This window comes from Ruditapes philippinarum, unplaced genomic scaffold (genome assembly GCF_026571515.1).
Source record: "Ruditapes philippinarum isolate M1 unplaced genomic scaffold, ASM2657151v2 ctg12_1_1_1_1, whole genome shotgun sequence".
Taxonomy (NCBI): Eukaryota; Metazoa; Mollusca; class Bivalvia; order Venerida; family Veneridae; genus Ruditapes; species Ruditapes philippinarum.
In genome coordinates this window covers 212,642-234,520 of record NW_026861084.1, presented here as the reverse complement: position 1 = coordinate 234,520, position 21,879 = coordinate 212,642, and the positions used below count along the sequence as shown (strand labels likewise).

At 31.9% G+C, this 21,879-nt stretch overlaps 2 protein-coding genes across 2 annotated transcripts in view; both read left to right on the top strand.

The window, feature by feature from the left end:
• LOC132714453 (sodium-dependent neutral amino acid transporter B(0)AT3-like) overlaps positions 1–11,802 on the top strand; it is a 38,397-nt gene extending 26,595 nt beyond the window's left edge. Inside the window, exons 3-11 of the mRNA XM_060697343.1 lie at positions 5,705–5,893; positions 6,209–6,370; positions 7,011–7,121; positions 7,747–7,948; positions 8,300–8,424; positions 9,506–9,707; positions 10,135–10,294; positions 10,875–11,037; positions 11,519–11,802. Coding sequence (XP_060553326.1) covers positions 5,705–5,893; positions 6,209–6,370; positions 7,011–7,121; positions 7,747–7,948; positions 8,300–8,424; positions 9,506–9,707; positions 10,135–10,294; positions 10,875–11,037; positions 11,519–11,752 — 1,548 coding nt within the window. The 3' untranslated portion in view covers positions 11,753–11,802. The remainder of the gene's footprint in view (positions 1–5,704; positions 5,894–6,208; positions 6,371–7,010; positions 7,122–7,746; positions 7,949–8,299; positions 8,425–9,505; positions 9,708–10,134; positions 10,295–10,874; positions 11,038–11,518) is intronic.
• A 3,684-nt stretch (positions 11,803–15,486) lies between these two features.
• Positions 15,487–21,735, top strand: LOC132714452 (U6 snRNA phosphodiesterase 1-like). The gene is made up of 7 exons (XM_060697342.1): positions 15,487–15,644; positions 16,266–16,438; positions 17,642–17,810; positions 18,302–18,355; positions 18,968–19,073; positions 20,273–20,356; positions 21,059–21,735. Exons 1-7 carry the CDS (start codon positions 15,553–15,555, stop codon positions 21,182–21,184), a joined length of 804 nt encoding a protein of 267 aa, XP_060553325.1. The 5' UTR covers positions 15,487–15,552; the 3' UTR covers positions 21,185–21,735.
• The last annotated feature ends 144 nt before the right edge of the window (positions 21,736–21,879 follow it).

Below are 21,879 nucleotides of genomic sequence, written 5' to 3'. Positions count from 1 at the left end.
AAATTATCTTTTTATTAACAACAACATTTTACAAAACAATTATAAATTGAGCATATGACAAACTAGGAAGATATTACATCACTAACCTGAAACAATATATGATTATCATAGTTTATTATATATTAAAGATATATATGTACACACAGTGAATACAATGATGCATTGTCGTACCCGTAAATATCACTTTGTATAAACACACTTGTGAAAGGTTAGTACATGTTACTATAGGAGTATAGGATATCGGGCCATTTAGTTATTTAATGACTGAGATAAAGTACAGGTTGGTGTGAAGAGAAATTTGTTTGACCTATTAAGAGACCCATTTTGCATTTAAGAAACAACAACCCGTATTTATTCATATTTTATTTATCAATGATAACTACCCTATGTCAATGGCGTAACGAATCAGAAATATAACATACCTTATTGCTGTAGCAACCTGTAAATACACAAAGTGTTAAACAAATGTAGCATTTTGATACTTTACAAAGTATATTAACAAATACCTAAAAAAGAAATAGACCAGTCAAGGCATAAAACTTGAAAAGATGGAACAGAAAGTATCAGAAATTGACAATCATCTTGCAACAATTGACTACTAATGTGATAATACATAACGCCATGGAAGTGGCCGCAATATTCCGAACGTGTGTATTAAATTCATTCGTGATTGCGTTAGCCTGTACACGCACGTTTAACTCACAACGAGTGAAAAATGTCCATCGGTAAAAATGTTGTGAGCAACTTCCGTTCCTCGTTGTGAGCACCCATCTATGACGAGTGACACGATAAACAAGGTGAGTTTTTCATAATTTTTGAAGATTACAGACATTTATGTAAAAATATCGGAATGCAGTTAGCTAGCGATGTGTTTTCCGAGTATGCACATGTAAAGATATTGCCTGTTGGTGGACAATTTGATGGAAATACCGTGCGACGCAGTCACTCGGGGTAGCTGGAAAACTGGAGACAACTTCTCTTTGGACCTAATTTAACATTGAAAACGTCGATTCTGGTGACGTTTTGTGCATTCTAACATAAAACAGATGCCCACAAGTCTTCAGCGTAAATTATTAACTGAAAGTCTTCGTAGAAACGAAGATATACTCTTTTTTGCTTTAATCCTCGTTGTGAGCACCATAACCTCGTTGTGAGCAAGACAAGCGCAGTGCTTGTCTGGTTTTAATATGTTATTCAAATGGCAAGAATACAATTTTCAATCTACCAAAAGCAATCAAAAAGTTTTTGTACAATAGTTTTTCTTTGCAATAGTTCTTCTTTTTCTTTTTTGAAAATTATTCTTCATATTCACAAGTCATCAGATTAACAGAAGAACTAATCAGTGGAGGTAAATAAGGTATTTTAAATTTATTTCGTATACTCTAGTGTGGCACAAGTGAACATCACGGGTTGTTTATGAATATTTCAACAATTTCACAATCTGTGTGATACACACATACATGTGTTTATCCTGAGCTGAAGACTGACCAAGTTATGTAAAACAAAAACTATCACGGTAAGTTGACAATGCCCCTGAAGTGGTGCTTTGTCCTTTAATTTATGGACCAGATAGATTATTTGTTTTTGGACAATTAGATCTTCAATGTGAAGGTAATTCAAGGTCAAGGTGAAATAAATATAGGTCAGTTGGAAGGTCTTGTCCAAAGGGGCATTGTGTCCAAATATGAATTAATTCCACTTACTTATAAAGAAGTTAGGACCAATGTTAAAGATTTTGGATGTTCTAGAAGGTCATTCACGGTACAAGGTAAAAAAATACAGATCAGTTTGAAGGTCTTGCCTAAAGGGGTGTTGTTTCAAAATATGAGTAGAGTCCGTATACTAATAAGGAAGTCATGACCAATTTTGAAGTTTTTGGACAATTTGACCTTCAAGGTGAAGGTCATTCAGGGGTCAGGGTCAAAAGAATATAGGATAGTTGAAAGGCCTTGTCCAAAGATGTGTTGTGCCTAAACATTATGCCAGGACATTATGGCCAGTCCTAAATGTTTTTGGACAATTTGACCTTCAAGGTAAAGGCCATTCAGGGGTCAAGGTAAAAAATACAGTTCCGTAGGAAGGTGCTAAGGGATGTTGTGTTCAAATATGAATCAAATCCGTTTACTAATAAGGAAGTTATGGCCAATGTTAAAGTTTTCGGACAGATTGACGGAATGACAGACGGACAGTTCAAAACTAATATGCCTCCCTTTGGGGTATGCACAACGTCTTGCAAAGAAATGCTGCTGTGCAAAAACGTTTTAATTGCTGTGGTAGATTGAAAATTATGTTTTCACCATCTGAATTACATATTAATACCATACACGCACTGCGATTGTCTTGCTCACAACGAGGTTATGGTGCTCACAACGAGGATTAAAGCAAAAAAGGGTATATCTTCGTTTTTATGAAGGCTTTCAGATAATAATTTACGCTGAAGACTTGTGGGCATCTGTTTTATGTTAGAATGCACAAAACGTCACCAGAATCGACGTTTTCAATGTTAAATTAGGTCCAAAGAGAAGTTGTCTCCAGTTTTCCAGCTACCCCGAGTGACTGCGTCGCACGGTATTTCCATCAAATTGTCCACCAACAGGCAATATCTTTACATGTGCATACTCGGAAAACACATCGCTAGCTAACTGCATTTCGATATTTTTACATAAATGTCTGTAATCTTCAAAATTATGAAAAACTCACCTTGTTTATCGTGTCACACATCAAAGATGGGTGCTCACAACGAGGAACGGAAGTTGCTCACAACATTTTTACCGATGGACATTTTTCACTCGTTGTGAGTTAAACGTGCGTGCCTGTACATGCTGATTTACATAAAGCAATTAAATTAGCTATTTCCTGACTTTAGCAAAGATGATTGGAGAGTGTCTTATCGATGAAATGTCAAAACTTCTTACAGTCTATTATAGATTGTCAACACATTTAAGTTGCGTGCTTGATTACAAATATGCAATACAGCTTTATTTCTTGTTGATTTGTTGACTCTAACGCGTTTCAAAGTAAACAATCAATTTCCCGCCATTTTGAGTCAAAATTGATATTTACTACATAACGATTTCGCAGATAACTACAGCTATGCTTTATTAAGAATAGTCATGTTTTAACACATATTTATTTAGAATGTAAAATATTTGTTTTTGTGTCGTCTTTTAATTAAGTAAAGAGTTTGTATTAATGAGGCTTGAGAAAAGTCAATCATTGTCCTTTTCCTGACATTTTCGGAAGAAATTTTCCCAGTAAATCCTTGAATATACAAAATGAGTACATGTAATAAGATTTTTAAAAACAATTTATGTAATTGTATGTATTTGCTTTACAAGATCATTCTCCAATCAATTAAACTTTGTTGTAAATCGTTCTCTGAAAATGATTGATACCAAATGAGTTTCCAGAGATTTAATTCACGTTTATTGTACATCAGTTAAGTAAGTCAATAGAATTTTACGTTGAAAAAAATGGATATCACAAAATTACATGTTGAAATAGATGCGCTGACTTGAATAACATTTTTTCTTCTTACTTTAACAGCTATTCCTTTAATATTGACCAAGCTGATATGGCAAAATGAAATATATGAAGTCAGTTTATCTAGTTTTAATATGAATACGTAATTCAATTAATTTCTTTATTCGAAGATAAATGAAAACATTAAAATAGTCACTCTTTAATTGATTACATTGGTTCTTGTATTATAAGAGCTTAATAACACCACTTTAGATGACACCATTATTGGTCAGTATTAAGGCTCTGGATTTACTTAAGAGGAGAGCCATTTTCAAAACAAATATTTATACTTTCACCTATGACACAAATGTTATCGCTTACTCACATTAAAAATCATATGAATTACATGCAACAAGTTCTGTTACTTATGGACTTTAAAATTCTGACACCATGTTTTTTTTAATTTGTCTATTAGATAACTATACTCGTTTGGTTATCATCCGTTACATGTCAAAAGATATATAGTTATTTCAAATTTAAATACGCACAGTTAAAAACATTGACAAGTATAATTGCTCAAACTACATAACAAGAAAAATATATATTTACATAACAAAAACAGAACATACGCAACCGGAATGATGTAGTGAAATATATTATTGGGTTGCAAGTATATCATCTTAGATTCGTTATCCGGTCGCCTGAGGGCAAAACAACAACGTTGAAATGACAAGAAAATAGTCAAAATGGTAACCTTTAAGGATGCGCCCAACACTGCTAAATCAAAACAATTCTGCAGGCCCGACATTATTGATAAATCTTTTATATCGAGAAAGATTGGCGAAATTTTCTTCAAATCCAATAATAAGTTGTACATCCAATCATACAGTCCAGTCAAAGCTTCAAAAGTTCACCATGTTGAGTCCTGCTTAAGCCGTTGCTAAGGGGAGGGGGCGTGGATGGCAGGTTGCACTTACCATTACATGTACCGTCATGGGCAAGCTAAATAAAACCGATCGTGCAATAGTTCCATACTTTCGTTTTAGGCACTCTTTACATATTCCGTTTTCTCTTTTTTTCTATTAATTCTGTCTGGAAATAAGTTCAGGTCCACAATGTTTGGCAGTAGGATTTAACAGTGACTTTAGTCCCAATGTTTGGAGGGTTGCGCAAACAGGTTACAAATTGTATTTCGGTAAAGGGTGTGCACTTACAGGTTTTATTCCATTTTATCAAAATTATTTTGTAATAAAATTATTTTGGTAAAACATGACGTTTAAGAAAAACAAGCTTTAAAAAAAACTTTTTTTTTAAATCCAAAAATGCAAATTAACGTATTAATAAAAAAAGGTACAGAAATAAAATGTGGAAGATAAGCTGTCATTAAAATGGCATTTAAAGGATTTCCTCTTGATTATTAATCCCCCGGTATTTTTTGAATAACGATATGCATACATGCCTTGAATGTCAATTCGCTAATGGTATTAGTTTTGTTGTTTTCATTTTTAGAATCTTACTAACTGCATCCTTCTATTTTTCAGATTAATCACAAATGAACTTCTTAATTGCGCAATACGAATCAAATATGTTATCTCAAAGTATTACTTTATTGTTTGTAGTCGTACATATTTTAAGGTCTAATTAATCGTCTTCTGTTCAATTGAACCTTTTCCACATCTTTTATTTCAAATGATATAGAGAAATTGAAAGCCTTAAAGAATTGCCCAAAACGGCAAAATCGAAAATGTTTCCTCGATCGTTTAACAAACTCTCATGTATATAGGGTTTTTTTTTATTAAAGTAGGTTCTTCACTATTGAAATTAATTACCAATTCATATACCGGTATAAATGTCCTTCTATCAAAAATATTATCAAACTGTTATCATTTTCAAAGTGAGAACCAATTTGATTGTCTGAAGTCAAAGTGAGGTTCAACTGATGTCAATTTGTCACTTCACTTACAAAATTAACTATCTCATCTATATAAAATGTCCTGCTTAAAAAGAAAATGCATAATCAAAATGTTTGCCATTAACTCATAACAAAATAATACAATGGTAATGAAGCGTTTTATTTATAGAAAGCGTGAATAAATAAAGTTTAATTTTTAAAAATTGTTACCTCATATATTTTGTCGATACTCTTGTTAGAATGTGTATGAAAAGAAAACGATTCAAAAAATGTTATGGAATGATGTGACTGACGAGCTTTCATTCCATGATCCTGGATGACTTTTTGCAGGTATCACCGTACTTGGGTGGAATTGGTTTGGCATCAGCTGCCGTGTCCTTCAATGTTGCGTTGTATTATAACACAATAATGGCTTGGTGTATATTGTACCTTGTCCAAAGTTTCCAGGACCCGTTACCATGGTCAACGTGTCCGTCTGTTCAGCATGGAAATATTACAGTTGTCGACGACGAATGTCAGGTATAGTCGTTTATTTAATAATAGGTTTATTATTTAGATATCCTTGTTTGCCCAACAATATATTCATTAATCTTTCAAATATTGTTTAGGCCAGTTAGTAGAATCAGTTCTGTTTTACCATATTTTGTTACATACTCGTATTGATTATTAGTGGTGACGTTAAGAATTTAAGTGTAGCCAGATAATACTTTGACATGTTTCAAATGCTAGTGTTGCAGGTAGAATTGTAAATGAAAATAACCATAATATTTAAAACGATTTCTGATAATTTAAAAATGAAAACTACCATATTTGAAGTATTTTCTTATTCCCAAGAGAAGCGGCCCTACAACCTATTTCTGGTACCGTGAAACGTTACAAATATCACCTGATATAGAATCAACACCTGGATTCAATCTGAAACTAGCAGCTGCCTTACTGGCTTCATGGATTCTTGTCTATCTTTGTATGATAAAGGGGATTAAAAGCTCTGGAAAGGTAAATCTTTCTCCTTTATTATTGGTTATCAATACGCAAAATAATTCACAGCAAATAAAAAAAACAATATAAAAAATACAAAATTTACATCATCTGAAATGCTTAGTCCTTGTATGACAGAAACCGTATATTACATAAGATAACCTTATGACATATAATTTAGATTAAACGATTGCAATGGCAATATGCTTTTGATATTTATAGCATGTAATGATACATTGAAATCACAGCTTGATAATTTCGCGTTACTGAACTTTACCAATTAATAAAATGAAATTGATTCAATAATAATGTTAGATTGCTTGATGATTCTGAACTTCAAAACGAATCGGTTTTGTGGAATAATAATTATATAAATTTGGATCAATAGCGCATTAATAATTTCCTATGCTAAATTCTCATTTATATCATACTTATAGATACAAAAATGCTATTACAAAATGATTTGTGATATCATCAAATCCATTAAGACTATTCCATCATCTTGTTTTATACCTTGAAAAGCATGGGTTTGACCCCTCAAAATGTCTGAAAATAAAATTGAATTGTTTTTTACTTTTTTTTTTACTTTTTTTCAATCAATTGCTCCTGTTACAGATTTGTATTAAGATGCTAAAACTTGTTTTTAAACATTTTACAGGTAGTCTATGTAACAGCCACATTCCCTTATTTCGTTTTGGTAATATTCTTTTTTCGTGGTGTGACGCTTCCAGGGTTTGAAAAAGGTTTAGAGTACCTTTTTATACCGGAGGTAAGTGATTCCAATTGTATACAAGTTACAAGACTTATCTGCACGTAGAAATAGACCGGAAGTTCCTGTAACTAAAGCACCTAGAAAACATGCACGGACCTGTTTCGCTAGAAACGTGTGTTTGTTTGAGGCTCTTCCTTGTTTATTATTGTTAATCATTATCATAGGCTTTCTTCCCCGAATCACTGCTTTTTTCACTACCCCACCTGATTGAATATTAAGTCTACGCAATCATTGTGTTGGAAATTTCGTACCGGTATATTATATTCTAATGCAAGTTGCCTCACTGACGTTAAACTGCGATTTAAAAAAAGGAGTCTTAAAATAGTAACAGAGTAGACCAAAAGGTATTGCCTAATGTTTTTGTCTAAAATCTGAAGTATTCAAATTATAATAAAAGCATTTGATGTTAATAGACGAAGACATTTAAGATGGAAAGTCATTTAGGTTTTTATCAGAAGTCTTTATTACATATCGAGTCTTTCAAGCTATAAACACTAGTTGTTTAGACACAATTTACTTAAACGGAAATCATATATTTTAATCATATAGATAGTTATAATTGTGGGGGGGGCAAGGAAGTGATGTCGTAAAATATTATCATTATATATTTTTACTTATATAGTGGAGTCGTTTGGCAGATCCGGCTGTGTGGTTAGATGCCGCTACCCAGATTTTCTACTCGTTTGGTCTAGCGTTCGGGTGTCTCATCGCCTTGTCGTCGTACAATCCAGTCAGGAGTAACTTTGTGAAAGAAGCTTTGATTGTTTCTGTGACGGATTTTTTCACATCTATATTTACAGCTGTTGTTGTCTTCTCTATACTTGGTGAGATCATATTACCATTCGAAAATGTTGATATAACATGAAAATGTTTCGGTCATATTTGATTATCCATATGATTCATGTTTTAATTTCGAGAAACTGTCATATAAACATCATGTGAACGAAATTCTGTCAATTGTACGTGCAAATTTACGTATTTCGCAGTTCACCTACTACATGCTTCTAAACACACGAACATCTCGGGCTATATCTAAATATGCATTGAAGTGCATGTGAGATCTTACATTATGTAGTAGCAATTGACACGTAAAGAAGTGGTGCGTTTAAAAAAATCTCATGTTGAATTGAACGAAGAAATATGTTTATGTTAAGTGATTCTTTTCTTGACTCTAGGTTTTAAAGCAACAATGGCTTTTGAAGAATGCGTGTCAAAACATTCTGAGAACCAGACGCTGCATGCAGGTCAAACTGCAGGAACTGGAAATACTTCTTGTGATTTTAAAGAGTTTCTAGAAGGGGTATGTTTTACTTAAGTGCCAGTTTTTGTTTAATGTAGGGTTTTGCTAAAGCCTGAGCTAGAAAGCATGAACGGTAGTTTGCATTTACCGTCCATTTACAAATTCGATCAATCAAACTTAGTCTTCAACAATTTTCAATTTTGCCAAGGTCAAATCCGCGTATAAATCCAAATGATTGGTTGAATATTTCTTGAGGTATTATCAAAATTAGAATAATCCATAATAAAAAAGTAATTTTATAGATACTTAAATTTATATTCCAGATTTTCTGACATGTTTTTCAACGTTTGCCTACTTTTTATGAATAATAAATCAATTCTCATGTAAACCGTTTTATTGCTAATTTTTTTTTTTTTTTTTTTTTTGAAAACATGTTTGTAAACATGTTTTTTGTTACATTGTATGGATTTTCTTGCTCATAAATATATTTCCGTCTGTTTCATTTCTTCCTAAATCAAGTGCTTTGTTGTCCATGGAAGACCAATAAATATTGGTTAATGTTTGCTGTTTTCTCGTTTCGTATGCTAATTGATATTTAATATGTTCTTCCATATCGTAAATAAACAAAACAAGAATATGCTTAAAGCTAAAAGTTTTTTAGTATGTGTTTGTTTTGTATGTAAAATGTTTTGATTTTGCCGACAATAATTCATAAGTATTTACGAAAAAAATCTTCAAATGATTTGTTTAATGCTTTGCTACTGTCTGTAACAACACATGTTGTGATCGATCCAATGTCCTAATGAGTCTGGAGATTTGTTGTAAATACATTTCAACTCAAATTCATAGAACTGGAATTGCCTTTGCTTTGTTTTGTTTTATATATTCAATGGTCAAACATGGCCCTTATATGGCGCATCATATTCATTTCGAATAAAGTCAGTATCTAGAATCTGATTAAAGAATACAGTCTTTCGCGGAATACTGTAAACAGTATTGCATGTACTATAGACAGATAAATCAGTAAATGGGCATGCGTATAGTTCTTATACGTGTACGAATATGTTGTATTTTTTCGTCTGAGTTTTACTATTAGATATATAAATGTTTTTTTTTTAATGTTTGTCATATTTAATTTCAGTCAGCGTCAGGAACGGGACTTGCTTTCATTGTTTTTACGGAAGCAATAAATCAGTTTCCCATCGCACAACTCTGGTCAGTTTTGTTCTTTCTGATGTTGCTGACACTAGGACTAGACAGCATGTTTGGTACTTTGGAAGGTGCCCTGACATCTATCAACGATATGATGATGTTTCCGGGTTTGAGAAAGGAAATTCTAGTTGGTATGCTTCATGGAAATCGTTTAGATTATTATACATAATTATAATACTTAAATCACTTTTATTACTAATGTCATTTGTGTAAGTTGGTTTAGTTGTTCCACCACTTTTGGAGACCATTTAAGTCACATAATACTTTATCCCATTAATGGACTATCGTTTTGCTTTGCTTGATATTTTGATTAACTGTGTATAAAATATAATCTTAATACTTTACATGTTCTTGATATTTGTTCAAACACGACCTGTACTTTTGATTATTACATTCTTATTTTCATGAGATTTTTGCAATATTTTGTTTGAACTTGAACAATTGAAGTTCTGTACAATATAAAACACAGATCGTTCAAAAACAGTCTCTACATAATTGCTGCATAAACTAATAATTATATGTATAAATAATTAGTTATAACCACTTGTTGTTTTGTAGGTATCACATGTTTGGTATCGTTTCTCGTATCACTAGCGTTTGCTTCTACAACGGGCCCGTATGTCTTTGATCTGTATGACTCGTACTGTGCTAACATACCACTGTTAGTCATAGCCTTCATGGAATGTGTGGCTATATCGTACAAGTATGGTCTTAAACAGTACGTATATTAGTGGATTTGTATATCTAAGATTACTTTTCTTACAATAACAAAATGAGAAACTGCGTCCGTTACTAACTGTTTTATACTCTTAAAGAGGCTTGACATTTAATTCTAGAAAGACTTATTGTAAGCAAATATTTCTTTAAAAAAAACAACAACAATGCAGAGAAGTTACGGATAAATACATGCATGGTCTAAGTACATGAATTTACTCAGCAAAACACAAATACATCATAATTATTGTTTTTTTAATGAAATTTAGTTCTCTGACATATATATTATCTTAAGTTTTAGTGCTATCTTTCATTTTCGTTATTTGTACGATCGATAATTTGTCATGTTTAGATATTTATTAGCTTGACTGATTCAGAGAATGAAATATTAGATTGAGTGGTCTGATGTGTTAAATGTTGTTTTCAATCTAATTAAATTGTCATATTGAGAAAATCAAAAACTATTAATGCTATCCTATACTACCAAATTGGTTATCGGTATAATCAATATCACAATGACATATGGGCGTGATATATATTTCGATATATGACTATGATACCAATATATAACTGGCATAATTTAGATTTAGTGATGACATAGAGATGATGGTCGGCCACAGACCACATTATTTCTGGCTGATATGTTGGAGATATGTGGGACCTCTAGCAATGATGGGAATTCTGGCAGCAAGCTTGGTAGAAATTGTAAATAAAGGCACACCTTATGAAATATGGGATTCATTAAAGGTATCATTTTGTTTGGCCATGTTACAATCATAGAAATAGATCATATACGCTATGACTTAAGATATCTTTTTAGCTGATTGTTTAAAATTGATAGGGCAATTTCTTAGGGATGAACCCCTAATCAGATTTTAAGCTTTGAATTTGTTTAGAATAAATCCAGTTATGAAATCAAAAAGTACTTAAATATCAGCATCAACCGCACTGAACCATAACTTAACCATACAACGAATCACACATTTTTTTTTATTTCCTAAATGATGTAAATGTCGTTGGTTGTAGCAGTCACGGGTGCTTATTTTGACTACTTATCTTACGTGAATACAAAATAATATATGTATTTGTCAGTAATTATTCAAGTATATATTATTTTCTTTTGTGATCAATGAGAAAAGATTATATAAATACGTAGAGCTAGATATGTACGTTTACTTGTACTTTCCACACATATTTTCATTACTGATATATAAATTTATATTTATAGGGAACAACGATATTAGTTCAGTGGCCTTGGTGGTGTCAGGTTCTCGCTGCTTTACTTATCCTCATGTCAACTTTGTGGATTCCAGGTGTTGCTTTATTCAAATATTTTAATATTGTACAATGGAAAGAAGAAATCCCAGCTTTCTTTCCAAGTGACGAACTCAGAGAAGAAAGAAACATTAAGGAAAAAGAATCTAATTGGTTCGAGAAATATATTTTAGGATTTAAATCATAGAACTGTATAGAAGTATATAAGCCGCGTCATGACAAAACCAACATAATGGGTTTGCGATCAGCATGGATCTAGACCAGCCTGCGCATCCGCGCAGTCTGATCAGGATCCATGCTGTTCGCTTACCAACTCTATTACAAGTAGAGAAACGGACAGCGAATATCATGGATCCTGATCAGAATGCGCGGATGCGCAGGCTGATCTGGATCCATGCTGGTCGCAAACCCATTATGTTGGTTTTGTCATGACGCGGCTCAATTATTAGTTATACAAACACACTGTATGCATTTGTAAAAATAGAAAAAAACGTATGTAATGTCGTGTCAATCGGCTTAATTGTTAGATATTGTTATTGTTAATAGTTATTTTATTAAAAGAATTGTTCAACATACACAAAAAAACTTCTGTTTAAAGAATAACTTGGTTCGTTTATGAATATTTATTTCAATTAAAGGGAGATACAGGCAAAATTTTCATTTCTTCGTTTTGAATTTTTCTTTCATTATTCTGTTAATATCCTGAAAATAAATACACAAGGCAGTCACAGGAACAAAACGTTTCTCCTTATAAAGAATAAAATGGTGGTTTTCTAACTTCACCCACGCGGGCCAGGTTAGAGCGTTAAGATTTCAAAGAACTCTGGAACGTTAAAGAACATGTCAAATGAATGACTTAGACTTGTTTCAATCATGCAATATCCCCAATATCTGTTATTGTAACTTTCCGGGTTTGTTTAAGTCACATGACATGTTTTAAAACTACTCGGTGGTTCTGTCGGCATCTAAATTATGTTCAATATATAAAGATATTTTTACGCTATATAGAATTTATACAGAAATTCATGCTGGGACTTTATAAAATGTCATTTTAGCGTGATTTGAGTACATAAGATCATTTTGATACTTTTGTCATTAATTTGCCTGAGAATCATTTTAATTATTAAATATTGAAATAGATGTTGAAACGGATAGAAAGTCATTTACGGAATAACTAATCATAGTGTCTCGGTCACGACTGACGTAATTTAGCTTATTTATTAACTCTCAAATTTAAATCTGGAATGTTTATGGGAAAACATCCATTTTTCAAATTTTAAAACGACATACATAAACGAACATTAATTAATGCTTGACTGCTGGTATTAACCAAGTGTGGAATGGGACTGAAATACAAAGCTGTATATAAAACTGGTCATGATGGCGTTGTAAACACTTAATGGAAATGCTTCATTTCATCCCATGTGCTTAAGAATATTTGACACATAAAAAACTAAACAAGTCGTGTATTCTCTGCAATTACAAGAGCGACAAGTGGCAGATACTCATAATTCCATTTTTGAGAATTTATGGACAGTTTTCAACCGATAACAATAATATGCAAAGTAGTTTAATTACCATGTCCCTTCTTACGTTATACTTGAAAAGTTTGGGTACATAATAGGAAGTGTACAAATGTCGATATGGACAGTTATATGTTTAAAGATATGCAAGACTTCTTGTCCCTACATTTAATATGCATGGATAAACTGGGTTTTCTCTTAAAGATAACATTTCATTTCATCAGATGTGATCGAAAAGACATTTGTAAATGTATTATTGCTATGTAGATATAATGGAAGTTATATAGCTCGTCAAAGGTTGTGATAATGATATGATGTAAATATAGAAATTGTATATATAGATTTACGTACTGCTGTAAATAAAGATGTGTATTTCTTGTTGATTTTTGTTGTTCTTCTTTTTCGCCTGTAGAACAAGTTCCTCCACGGTAATTCTATATAGCGTTCAAGGAACTCAAATATTGGCATGTGCTTCCCCGTTATTTATTTTGGCCCAGAAAAAACATGATATAGTTGCTCACTTATATTACCTGCGTATACCGGCATGACATAATCGTGTATTAAGCTTTCTTGCAGTAATGACATTATTCATAAAAAATTAAAATGCTGATGTAGAATTTGGTTCTGCAATTTGTAAATAAATCCTTACATAGAATATTCTTCTAGACTTTGTAAATAAATTCTGATATGCACTATGCTTTAACAGTTTGTAAATAAATACTGATCTGGATTGTGGTTCTAGACTTAGTAAATAAATGCAGATCTGTAAAATATGTTTCGAGATTTTGTGAATAAATTCTGATATAAGATATGCATGAAGACTTTATATAGAATATGCTAATATGGCCCATTAAAAACAGTTCTAATGAACTTTTGCCTGGTATGAATTAACAAAACGAGATTAAATAAAAAATGAACCATTTTTGTAAATTAAAAAAAGTCAACCTCGAGATTTTTCAGGATTCAAAGTTTGATTTCTCTACGGCAAGTCTCTGTTGTTTATTTTCCGTAGCCATTACCGAAGTACGTGTACTCTTCATTTGAAGATGAACGTGAGAAAGCACGTGTTATGTTTCTAAAATGTACATGAGGTTCTCGGGGTTAGACATTGTAAATAAATGCTGTTTAATATAGAATACTTATATATTAAATCTTAAAAATACGAAATCATACGAGATATTTCTGTAAACGGCTTGTTTATTTCATGAGAACAGAGGGAGAGCATATAATGTTATATGTGCTATATTATCACATTTCTGTTTGTTTTATTTTCCTATAGATCTATATGATATTTATAGGGAAATATGAAGTTTGTCCAGCTTTCAACGTTATTCTAATACTCCTCTTATTTCATAACAGAGAGTACCATTGTAAGATGTTAAAGATATAAGCAAGTGACTGATAAGGTATGTTTACCATATAACTCTTGCTAAGACTCCTGTATATATACCCGAGAATATTCTAAATATTGCGATTAAAAACAAAGACATTAAGAAAGAGATTATTCAACAAGTCCGACCTATAATCATTTACAGTATTATTCACGAATGTAACTTAGTCTTCTCTCGTAGCAAGGTCTTTCATATAACTCACATTTTAAAATCATATTGTTCATAAACAGTTCTATACAATAATGCGGAGACAAAGAAGATCTCTATACTCTAATGATTTCTTTAAAAAAAAAAGCAACGAGTTTACACTTGATCAGCCAGTCCAGAGATGTAGATACATGTAGTATCTATTTCTCTGGTCAGTCTATTCCACAGTACGATATTGTGTTGGAAATAATTTTAATATAGCTTACATGTACGCGGTTGGCTGAAACTATGACAATGCTTGTGATGTGTGACCACTAGCTGTAACGCGTCATTCATTTGTTAACTTTATCATTCATTTTATCTTGCGATATTAATTTTGAGAAAATTAATTGCACTTAACGTCTGCTTATGCCTCAGTTGTCTGTTTTGTTATTTATCAGATGGCTCCGGACCGTATGCTTAGTAGTGAAAAATTAAGGTATACGTCCTAAACAATTCAACAATATATGCATGCACATGTTTCTCGTGCATTTTTGCGGCCATTTCGGTATATGTCCGTTGTATGAGTAGTAATTGAGATTTATAAAGTTTAAGATTATTTAAGGGGTTTGCCATGTCTTTCAAAAGTCCTGCAAAACTATTCTTCTGAACACATGTTCCCGAGTTTAAGCAGTAATACCTAACCTAGAGTGTACATAGTAGACACTCGATCTACTTTTTTCGCGCTTCCTTATAGAATTATTACTTTGTAACTCACTCTTAACGTATTTGCATATCATTGAGACGTTGTGGTAAGACTTTTTCATTGTCATTTCACAAATTTGTTGAAATAATTGTCTCATTTATAAATGGCATTATTTTCTTGCGCAAAATCTATATACCTGTCTGACCTACGAGCAACTAAATGTTTCCCTCTGACCACAAAAATGTCAGGTTTGGTAAGTTACTCAAGTTCTGATGAATCTGATGAAGACATTGTTGAAGAACCATCTTCATCTCTTCAAAGCGAAACAAAAGTGTAAGTGTTATTACATTTTATTAACTATTAAACGTTTAAATGTTTCAGTGGTGTAATGTTATATAATTTCGCGACAAAGTGAATATAATTTCGGATATGTAAGATACATTGTTATGTATTTAGTCCAACTAATTAAACTCGTCAAATCGACATCGATTTGACAAGCGAAGAAAACAGTAAGTTAAATGGTCCAAACCGTTAATGCTAAAATTACTTAGGATAATAAGGCCCATGTAAAGAGGGTTGCCTCATGCATCCCCTTTCTACAGACCAGACTCCATACTACATGTTACTATTAAGTATTTCTTCCTTTGCCCCAACATTTCTTTACTGACATACCAGTGTCACGGTTCAGAACTGTTCACTATTTAGGGGAGATAATGTGTAAGCGGCCGGATAGCTCAGTCGGTAGAGCCACGGTACGGTATTCCGAAGGTCCCGGGTTAGAGTCCCGGTCAGGCTGCACATTTTTCTCACCCTGTGACACCAGCATAAAACACTAAAAGAGTGGATGTAATGCATTATTTATTAGATAGAAAGCTAAATAGATAATTTTGTTTGTTTTCATTTTGTTGCACATGCAGAGGTTTTGAAATTTACCTCCCATTCGCTTTATTTCAGCTGTGGGAATGTTAAAAAGGCATTACCAGTTCCAGAAGACATAAGGGGGTTGTTTAATGATACAGGCAGTGAGAGAAAAGTAAGCAATGACCCTAAACATCATGATGGTAGGTTGCGGTCTTTTCCACATGAGGAAGGAAACTGGGCAACTTTAGTATTTGCACAATATGTAGGTTACCTGTATTGCTTTTGTTGTTTACCTTAGTCATTTCAACTACCTCAGTCATTTAAATACCCACTACTTCACTTTGAAATGTATTTAAACTATTAAACATACATACTGGTCGGAGAGATAACTCTGACGCATAGATACCCAGACACTTGATAAATATAATTGTTGTAACTAAAGTATATAAAAGTTATAAAAGTATAGGAGCAGAACAGAATGGGATGATTTTTTTTATAATTTGGTAAACTTTTTAATGTTTTTCAAATAACCTAAACTTTTCATAGGCAGAACTGCTTCAAAACGTTCTTTTTACTAAATTACAATAAGGTAGTTAGAATTGTATTGACCACAGGCCACTGGCTTGGGAAAGATTTTTGAAAAATTGTTTAAATATTCACAAAAACTAGATAAAACATATAAAATGTAAAAATAAATTATTGATGCAGATTTTCCAGTCATTTTTTACTTAAAAAATTAAGTGTTGACTTTATCTACTGTTGTGGGGTAAAAAGACCATGTTTTGTATACCTCTTTCAGAAACTTTAAGAAGTACCAGATTCCATTTCATACATAATTTTTGTAGTATAATGTAAAGTCTTTGTACTGAACTTTGTTTAGGTGGTTCAATATTTAAAATATACAGGAAGATAATTAAGATATTGCAAAAAATATGTGATTTAGTGTCGGAGTTATCTCTCCAACCAGTATTGTACCCTGTTATATATACTTACACTCTGTTTAGCAGACAAACATTTGCTATGTTATTATTGGAATCCATTTTTCAAGAATTAGATTTTTTCATGTATATATGGACGTTGTATTTTCATTTCTTCACTATATTTTTGGCAAACTGTTACTTATATCATCAAGATAAATTCAAGATGTTGTAACAAAATTTAATCTTATACATGTAGCTATGAATAGAATTATACTTTGGTTGAAAAATTTTCATTTTTATTTTAAAAGATTATTTATAAGTCTAAAAGCATGCCTTAAATGTGAATAATGACTTTGAGATTTAAAGTGAAATATCACTTGCTTGAGGTTGTAATACAAAATGTCCTTTAAAATTCTATAAGTAACCATGTTTCCTATATAGTTGATTCTGTTAATTTTTGTCTGTAATATGTACACATCACGATTACAGGCAGTTTTTTTATGTGGACAAGATGGACTTAATATCAAATTGTTCTTGTAGATAAAACAGATGATGACTTCTTACGGATGCAGCAGGAATTATTTCTGTGTTTGAGACCTCTAGAATTTCAACCATTGGCTGATTATCATATAAGTTTCTCCAGAACAGTCACTATCCGTCACCACTGGATACAAGATATTTGTGATTCTTTGGCAAAGGAATTTTCTCAGTTAGAAGGGTAATTTTTTTAGGATATCAATTAAACACTGAATAATAGATGACATATGACCCCACTTTTGTTGTTGTCAAGATTTTAGTATTTTAACTTATAATGCATAAGGACCTGTTCAAATTCAAAGCCAGGTAATTTTATTTCACTAATTTCTTGATTGGTTGAAATTGTTTTAATTGGTTGAAAGAAATAATTAATAACTAATTGAGTATTGAAGCTAAAAAGATCTCTCGCAGGCTATTCCGTCAGATGTGTTTAAACTGCATGCATATCTTCAGTACTGTGAGATGAATAATTCATGTGACAGGTACATGTACCATGTTTTTGGTTTGATTTTGTACAAATTTTTTTTATTACTGAAATTACTGAAATTTTTATTTAAATGTTTGTTATAAAGACAAGAAAAGAAAAAACATTGATGTGACAAGAGCCTTTTAACATATAAGAACAAATGAAGCATTTATTTTAGAACATTCTCTATTTGGCATATTTTCCAGTTGCTGTTGTGAAATTGATGGGGTTCAAGTGTTAACTAATGATGAAAAAACAAGGTAAGGGATTCAAATAAACTTCAATTTTTACATTATATTTTGTTGTTTGTGTCTTAAGTTTTTGAGTTAATTTCTACTGTTTGCAAACATACTGGCAGAACAACTATGATTATATCTTTTTAAAAAATGCTATGAATAAACTAGCAAATTTTGTTAACTTGCAAATTGTTATATGTATCTACAGTTAAACAGATCCTGATATTTTATCTTCTTCTTATATTTATAAATATTTTAATAAATATAATAATTGTTTAATGGGCCTTGTATGGTAATGCTTGATAAACATTTGAATGTTTATAATATGTAATATTTAGCATTTATGATATTAAAATGGTTAAAAAATTATTTGCCCCACTCAGATTTGTCAATGACACCCTGTTTAACTTTGTGTTCATTCATTTACTTCTTGTAATTGATGAAACACCCCACTTTGATAAAAATTAATGTTAAAAATTGTATTCCTTAAACACGAATGATGTTGATAATTAAAAAAGAGAAAAATCATCAATAATGTTATCGCTAACATGAGGTTAATGTTTACAAATGTCATTATGGGACAGATCATTATTTATTCATTAAAATCTTGTCCTACATTTATTTGATTAATTACAGATCATTCTTGGTGTTATCAGTGTCCCCGGCGGATGATTTACTACACGACTATATATCTGTGATAGATACATGTTTTGAACAATATAAATTACAGGAATACTACAAGGTATCAAACTTTACACAAATATTGCTTTAGGTTTTAAAAGTTTGTTCATGTTAAATAGAGGACAATTATTTTTCATATTCCTTTTTTAGCTCGACTTTTCTATGAAAAGGGGAGCTATCCTACTCGCCCCGGCGTCGGCGTCGGCGTTAGCGTTGGCGTCACACCTTGGTTAAGTTTTTCGTACCACCCCACTTTATTTCAGAAGTATTACAAGTATGGCTTTGAAACTTACCATACTTGTTCACCATCATAACCTCCATCTACAGACAAGAGTACATAACTCTGTCAAGGTTTTTGACAGAATTATGGCCCTTTTTTGACTTAGAAAGTGTATTGAGCTTGGTTAAGTTTTTTGTACCACCTCACTTTATTTCAAAACCATTGGAGGTATTGCTTTGAAACTGACCATACTTGTTTACCATCACGACCTTCATCAACAGACAAGAGGACATAACTCTGTCAAGGTTTTTGACAGAATTATGCCCCTTTTTGACTTAGAAAATACATTGAATATGGGTAAAATCCACTTATTGCCTTAACCCTTTGAGATATTGCTTTGAAACTTTTAATGCTATTTCACATCATTACCCCCATCTGTACGCAAGAGAAGGTAACTCTGTCAAGGATTTGTTTTAAAAATTAAGGCCTTTTATCGACTTAGAATCTTGGTTAAGTTTTTAGTACCAGTCCACTTTTTGACTGAACTGTTTGAGATATTAATTTGAAAGTTGGAATACTTGTTTACCATCATGGTCCCAAAACATGGGCAGGAGAAGGTAATTCTGTTAAGGATTTTATTTGAATTATGGCCCTTTTTGACTTAGAAACTCAGTTAAGATTTTCATTCTTGTCCACTTGTTGACTTAACCATTTGAGATATTACTTTGGAAGTTGGAGTTCTTATGTGCCATCATGAGACCTATCTGTAAGCAAGAGAAGATAACTCTGTGAAAATGTTTCTTGATTTGTACTTAGAAATTCCTAGTTAAAGTCTTGTGTGCCCTTAACTGTCAAAGTTTTGTTTTATAGGCAAGCACTAAAAAAGTCGAGCGCGCTGTCCTTCTGACAGCTCTTGTTTATCAGGTCAGGGATGACATTAAGTGCAATGAAATTAAAGAAAAGTCAAAATAAGGCATAGAAATTGTATTTTTCTGTCATGTGTCTATTCTGCATTGATATCTTTTTTTTGCATTTTTCAGCCCCCACATTTCCATGTGAGCATAGGTTGGTGTTTAGGTGATGTGACAGACTCTGTTACAGGGAAGTGTAATAAAAAATTGAAGGTAATAATTGTTTTGTCTTTGAAATCATCCATATAAAATCGTAATTTTTCAAAACTGATAATGATATTAAATCATTTTAAGGAGTTATAATGATTCAATAAAACATGTAATGTTTATACACCCCAGTCTTTATAATTTATATATAAGAACTCATTCAGCTGTTAATGATAATGTAAGGTCCTTCAAGATCAAAATTTTAGAAATAAGCACCTGTATAAAAATCTGGTCAGAACAAAATTGATGCAGCATGACTTATATCTACTGATATAACTTCAGTTCGTGCACAACATATTGTTTCTGCAATGTTGTAACTGAGCATCAGATAAGGTTTAGATACACAAACATATCTCTCTTGTTGACTTGAAGTTGTGACCTTGACTTACAAAATAAGACAATAAATACTTGTATAAATTTGGTCTTTGAACATCTCATTTTGTGTTAACAATGAATCTTTCTACCAATTTGTCTTAAATTATTGAATCATGAATTAAATAGATATCAAGGGAACAAGTAAGTAGAGTTGGATATATTTACAGTTAGGTGCGGTCATACTTACAACCAATCTTATTAAATTCTGATTCAAACTAATGCTATGTTTATATAAAAACCTAAGTTCTTAACTTTAGTCAAATTGGCTTATTAAATTTAATAAATGCATTCATACAAATAAATTAGATTTTGTTTTTGTTTTTAATTGAACAGGAAATCGTGGAGAGGATACTACAAGAATGTTCAGATCTGAAATATTTCTACATAGATAAATTACTGATGAAGACAGGAAATAAACAGTTTGTGTTTCAGCTTGATACCAGCTCTAATGTCACCTGAATAAACAAACAAGTCATGACAATTGGAACAAAACAACTTTTAAAAGACACTTGTGTCAGTTCTTGGCAGTTATCCCTTACCACACTAAATATCTTTAATTGACTTGTCCATCTTTCAATCTGGACAAAACCATTCATCATTTTAAGGGAACATTTCCAAAAATTTACTGAATGATAGCCAAGAGTGCAAACCAACATCAGACAGTGTGGATGTTTTCAGCTAATCTCAGTCTGGACTGGTATACACTGGTCAAATAGTTCTGTTAGGATATATTGCCATAAGCAGGCTTAATTAAAACATTAAATACATGTATAATGCATAAGGATAAAATACTGAAATACAATCCTTATTATACCTTATATGCTGTAACATATTTGTAAATGTTTCAACTTGCAGTCTGTGATATTTGGTTGTAATTTTATCAAAATATTCTCTGAAGCAAAGAGTTATGAACACTACCACAAGATTGTTACTCAAAACAGTTGGCTGTTATAGATATTGTGAAATGTGTTTTAGTTGAAATCAATCAAAATAAAACTAAAAGCAAATAATTTGATGAGTTTTCAATTAAATAAATGTACATGTCTTTTAGTTAACCAAGAAAACTCGTAAGGTTTATAAAAAGTTTGAAGATTAACTATTATTCTTTACTAAAGATTGATTCTATACTTTCAGGTGTAGTGAATGTTGGTACT

Bases quoted from the DNA above. Each gene is read 5' to 3' on its own strand.
- LOC132714452 (XM_060697342.1), top strand. From the start codon at position 15,553: ATGTCAGGTTTGGTAAGTTACTCAAGTTCTGATGAATCTGATGAAGAC. The intron at 17,811-18,301 runs GTAATTTTTTTA...CATATTTTCCAG, and splicing joins GAATTTTCTCAGTTAGAAGG to TTGCTGTTGTGAAATTGATG. The intron at 20,357-21,058 runs GTAATAATTGTT...TTAATTGAACAG, and splicing joins AGTGTAATAAAAAATTGAAG to GAAATCGTGGAGAGGATACT.